The sequence below is a fragment of the Anomalospiza imberbis genome, chromosome 2 (genome assembly GCF_031753505.1).
Source record: "Anomalospiza imberbis isolate Cuckoo-Finch-1a 21T00152 chromosome 2, ASM3175350v1, whole genome shotgun sequence".
Classification (NCBI taxonomy): domain Eukaryota; kingdom Metazoa; phylum Chordata; class Aves; order Passeriformes; family Viduidae; genus Anomalospiza; species Anomalospiza imberbis.
Window position 1 is genome coordinate 82,737,431 of NC_089682.1, and position 6,000 is coordinate 82,743,430.

A 6,000-nucleotide genomic window follows, 5' to 3' on the forward strand; every position below is an offset into this window, starting at 1 on the left:
CTAATTCTTTAACTTTCTGAAGTAGTTACCTTTGATTTTAGAGACACCATCAAGGTGAATTGCATTTTGAACGTATTCTGCTGTGTTGGCAGTTTTTTGTCAACTTAGTTGTAAATTGGTTTAGAACTATTTTGTAAGCTTTCCAAAGACAGGTGAAATATATAATTCTCCAAGTTTTCTTTTATCCCCGCTGCTTTGTCAGTTCTAGAATTTTTACCTTTGTTGTCTTCTGCTGTAGAATATTGGCATTCTGTCTCATTGAATATTTTGCTGAGATTATTTTACTTTTCACCCAATGTATTTTTTTAGCGATTTCTTCTTTGAAGTATGGAAGTAAGAACTTTATTTTTTATATTTTACCTTGTTTTTTGAATATAACTGAACCCCAAGGCTAGGGAAAGTGCCACGAATTTCTTTCCAATTAAATGTGAACCACATGAAGACTTTCTGTAGTACTTAAACTCAGAGCATTATATGTTGCACTGATCAAAACTTTCCTTGACATTATTTTTCACACTTTTGTGAAGAATGCAGGTAACCGAATATGCCAGAAACCGAGACAAGTACATCACATTTTACATAATGCAACAGTATTTGGAGTTTCATTACTGGTTTTTGTCCTCAGTGGGGTTGTAGAGCATCTTTAAATTAAAAAATTATGTGTCAGGGGAAAAATAATTATTGTTGGGAATTGAATAGGACAGTTCGTTTGGAAAGGACCTACATTGATCAGCTAATCCAGCTCCCAGGTTGTTGTGCTGCATTGCTCAGGTTGTCCTCATCCAAAGACTTCCAGTGTCACACCATACAGGTGGAGCATGGCTGGGCACAGGGAGTGCTGGTGTTTTTCAGTTAGCATTGGGTGTCTCTGCCAGATTTGCCATTCCCATAGCTCAGCTGGCAGAGCTGACCCTGTTGTGGGAGAGCTCTACTCTCTATACAGATGAAACAGGGTAGCTTGACCAGTAATGTCATTGAGACATGACAACTTCTGCTTCTCAGTGTCAGGGCATTAAACCTGTATTTTAGCTCTTGATGTATTTTCTTAAATGTGGGTCTATTTAAAAATCATAATGACAGTAAATGTATTTTGAAAGCCTCAACTTTTCATTGCTAACACAGAGGCAATTTTAAGACTTTATGCTACCATAATGACTGGCACAGTGAAGTTACTTGAACTTAATCAATCCTTCTGTCAGATGAACCAAGATAAACTGGTTATGTAGGCACTCTTAGCCTTATCCCATTGATAAGCTTTTTAAACCTCTCAGCACATGTTAAGCTGAATTTGTGTCATCTTGCAGCAGTGGACATTTGAGTGGTAAGAGGGAAGGTGTGTAAGGTGATTGCTATAGCTGCTTCAACTCAGCTAATAGGCAGGTTATTAACCTACTATAATCAGTGCTATAGGTAAGGTTCTGCTCAGAATAAAAACAATCAGTTAGCCCATTAGCCTTCAGGCAATTAGCTTTAAACACAAGCAATCCTTCTGAAATTAAAATACCCATTTACAGAGATGCTTGTAGAATCACTGTCTGGATAGTCAATATTTTTTATAGTAAATAAGCCTTGAAAATTCTGAATGTTCTCAAAATTCAAGCAAAACATTTAACCAGTGCTATATTTTTAATCCCTGGCTATAGTAGTTGGAATTTTCAATTTTGAAGGCATTTTTCTGAAGATCAGATAATTGAGAGCTCTAACCTATGAGGTCTTTGGTTCTCAGAATCAGACCACATGCTTTGATGAGGGACCAGCGTATTATATACTCATGGCCACTATCATTTAAGCTTTGCAACTGTGAATCCTTCCAACACTACCAGTGCATGCTCTTTTCTTTCAAATTCCTTCACTCATTTAAAAAGCCTTAAGCTATATATTCATATGGTTGTTGGTCTTGAAAAGCTCTTTTCATTTGTGTTGGATCACAAAAACTGAATGCTGAAATTACTATTTTTAGCAAGTGCTGCCATTTGTGTTAGTAATAAATGTATCATGTTGTTATGGCAACTGAAATCCTAATGTACTGATTAATGGTACTGACATTATTTGATTGAACAACACGTGATTCTGTTCCATTCTCTGAATATTTTAACAAACTTTTTTTTTTATTTATTCATTTGGTGCATTAGTTCTACACAAATTCAGTGTGCAATGCTTTCATAAAAGATTGTCATGTTACGATACCTTAGTGATCCCAAGCTGAGGTCAGAGACAGTTGTCTTACCTGAACACCCTGAATATATTTCTCTTGTAATAGGTTTGGATTTGCTATTATAAGTGCAGTCTTTTTTTCAGGTATTCTAATAACCTAGTAGTACTGGCATTTGATGCTGTATATAAAAAAACTGGATACTGTGTGTCAGAACAAAATGCGGGTTTCGTCTTCTAATCTGCTTTCTCATAGCTTCTGTTCCTTAATGTTTCCTGTAAAGACTAAGATTTTTATACTTGATCTTTGAAATTTCTTTAACTTGTCAATTCCCAGCAGTCTGTGAATTCAGCCCTGATTTTAGTGGATGCAGTTTTGTTGTCTTTGTTTCTCTGCTGCATATTACAGCCGGGCTGAATCTGGATTTGTTGTTACCTTGGTTTCTTCAGCTTCCGTTGGAGTTCCCGTTGCATGGGGTTGGCCGTAAAATAGTTGTAACTGCTCTTCCTAATAGATAAAAGTTCATCTGCTACTGTAAGCACCATCACCATGATGATTAAAGTAAACTGATTCAATGGGCAATGAAGATTAAAATTATTAGGTTGTCTTTAAAAAAATACTAAACTTTCCAGTTAAATTTAGCATTCAGTCTCTGCATTGTTACTTGTTTATCTTCAGAAAAAATAATAGGACACAGACTTCATAGCATTGTTGGTAAAAGGTTGTGTTTTAAATCTCTGACCACTATCACTAGTTTTTGTCAGATTATGGAATCATTATGGTATCTTGCTGTCAAGATAAAGCAAATAGAATATATTTGCTAGTAGATGAAAAAAAGGTATGTATTTACAAACACAATAAGAAGCCACTGGAGGCAGAAGATAGATCACTAAGTTTATCAGTCTTTTAAAAGATACAGGCGAGTGCAGGTGGGAAACTGATGTCCGCAAATCAAATCCTTCTATTACCTTTTTCTTGACTGTAGAAATAAAGAAGATTCTGTCTTGGTTATCAGGTCATATATGTGAGTTTATCTGTGTATGATACAACAAGAGAAAGAGCCTTCTTTTTAAAAATTTTTAATGTTTATTTATAATGTTTATCTTCAATTCCTTATTTGTAGTACAGTTATATTCCCTACAAGTTACAAATTATGTTATTTTGTTTTGATTTTTAGAGAGCAGATAATAAAACAGTCAACAGAACTCGTCTGCAGAGCTTACAGTGAGTTATATGCAGCTGTGATGGATCCTTCAAATGAATATAAGGATCCAGAAACCATCCTACACAGATCTCCTCATCAAGTTCAGGCACTCCTTTCATAGTCTTGCATCCCCCAGATTAATCAGAATCCATAATTCTGTATTTCTTGAGTATTTGCATTGAATTATTTTTCTGCTTTGAATTTGGATGTGTAACTGTATAATTAAAATATGTAGGAATGCAGTTTTCTTTAATCTGCTTGGCAGAAGTCTAGTCTTTCCTGTGTCTTTGAATTCTTTCAATAGGCCAGAAAATAGAATATAGATTGAAAATAATTTTAATCTATTTCTCTGATGGAAGTGGACCTTGACAATGTGCAATCTCTTTGAAAAAGGAGAAAAGCTTTTTTCCTTGCTGTACATAATCCTTTGAACTACAGGTTTAACTAATGTCTGTTATGACCTCACAAATATTTTTATTTGCTCTATTGTCTGTTCTCTCACTCTTTTTCTCAGCCTGCCATCAGTAAACACCGATAACTGAAATTTTAATACAACTGATACACTTTGAATGACTCATGCATCACTTTGCAGCTCATAAATCATTTCAGAGTATTTGATGCTCTTTTGCAAATCCTGTTGATTAAATCTTTGAGGCAAAATTTGTGTGGTTTTTTTGCAATCTGTTATCTGGTGTTCTCTGTCAGGAAAAGAAATGTTTGAACTACATGCTTGTATATAACTTGGAAGTTAATGCTTTAAATTATTTTTATAATTCTGTTTTACTGGAAGGATTTTGGTTTAGTGCAATTGTTTTCAATAAGAATCTTTGTATCATTTGAAACATACTGATCTCCTAAGGCTGGGACCAGTAACAATGTAGGTTAGGAAAGTGATTTGCACAACAGTATGGCCATTCCTCCCTCACATGTACATGATTTTTGTTTTGTTTGTTTTTATGTACAGAAAAAGTCCATCTGCTCTAGTACAAGTACTTACTCAGTTCATAATCCACCAAGAAGTTTTCATGGTTTACATGACTTGGGGAAGCTGGGGTGTCTAGATGTCCCAGCCTAATGCATAGAAAGCCATAAGTGAAGCTTTCATTTCTTTCCTCCTTTGGTGCAAGCTGAAGCTTCCCTCTGTAGAAGCCCTGATATTACAGAGTTATGATTTAGGGAACTTCTGCTTCCAGGAAAAGAGGAAAATAAGAAAGTAGGATATGTGTTCTCTGTTGAGTCTTGTGGTAATTATCTGCAAATTCCTTAAAAGTAGTTATTCTTTAAGAAAGTACTGTTAAAGAGAAACCTTCAGGAAACAAAAAGTTAGTAAAATGGATTTGTGACTAGGTTTTTTTGTTCATTTGTTTTTAAAGGATAATTTAAGCAAAGTGTTTTGTTGGAAGCATTTAACTTTTTCTTCTCTTTGTTACTGTAGGAATGCCACAGAGTTATTACAGTCACCTAAGTTTAGTCTCACAATATATGTGGCTTATTTTATGTACATCAAGGGGGAGAGGAGCAGTCATTCATATTGAATAACTTATTTTACTTTTATTAGTAGTAATAGTCCACATATAAAATACATACTTGGTGGCAGCCAAGTCTGCAGCTTAGTGTATGCTTGCAAAAGAGCGAGACATAAAGAATAGCAGCAATATATTCTAGCCGCTTGGAAGACTCATTGCACAAAATACATTCAGTGCACTCAGAAAGCAGCTTCTGTGGTAATGCCACAATAAAGCAATAGCTCCTTTTCCAAATGGGAGTAATTTGTTGGTATAGAAAGTGTAAGTGTCCCTGGAGTTCTTGGGCCAGGCATAAATCTTTCTGTAAATATGAATGTTAGATTTATTCTGTTTAAAATATCTAGACCTGTAAGACAAAAAATTCCAGAAGCTTAGAAAAGCTCTAATGGAAAATTAATAGGTAAGTCTCTTTCTATTACTCAGATTTTGCATTGCCATAGTATACCTTCAGGCGGCTGTTCATTGTTGTTTAATAATGTTAATATTGCTTAATATGCCAGTAATTGTTATCTAATATATGAAAATTATATCAGTTGTGAAAGGACTATAAATTAGCTTGAGATGAGCATACTCATAAGAGTGAACTTTTTCCTGAAATAACACTCAACCTCAGTCTCCAATAATCAGTAGCTTGCATGAGGATTTGTAAGAAGTTGCTTCCTGTGTTTGATTCCTTGTAGAGACGTACTTACGATTTAGTCTTCTCTTAGTAAAAATGCAAGAGCTATAGAAGTTGTAGTTTAGGAAAATTAAAGTCAATAGCTAATTTTGGTCTGTGCAATTAAAGTTAATGACCAATGGTCACTAATAAGAAAGGACATCAATAAAAATATTTGACTTACTGACACTTGTTTTCCATGTTGTTATTTTCTCTTCCTTGCCTTGCTATGAGTAGGAAGGAAAATATTGGATTATGACCTGCCTTTTCCATCTTGGTGTTTCTGACCCTTTTATTTTACAAATTCCCAGGATTACCTTGGTGCTGCAGTCCGCTGATTAGCTAGAGGATCCATAAGCATTTCAGTAAATGAAATTACTCTGGGTGTTGGTAGCTGGCCCATTTTCAGACCAGTTACTGCAGCTCTGACTTGAGCATCCCATGCCTGAAGAGATGCTCC

The 6,000-nt window shown here is 35.1% G+C and overlaps 1 protein-coding gene across 1 annotated transcript in view; it reads left to right on the top strand.

Moving 5' to 3' along the window:
* The window catches only part of COG6 (component of oligomeric golgi complex 6), a 55,665-nt gene extending 49,938 nt beyond the window's left edge, over positions 1-5,727 (top strand). The window contains exon 19 of the mRNA XM_068182105.1: positions 3,330-5,727. Coding sequence (XP_068038206.1) covers positions 3,330-3,477 — 148 coding nt within the window. The 3' untranslated portion in view covers positions 3,478-5,727. The remainder of the gene's footprint in view (positions 1-3,329) is intronic.
* The last annotated feature ends 273 nt before the right edge of the window (positions 5,728-6,000 follow it).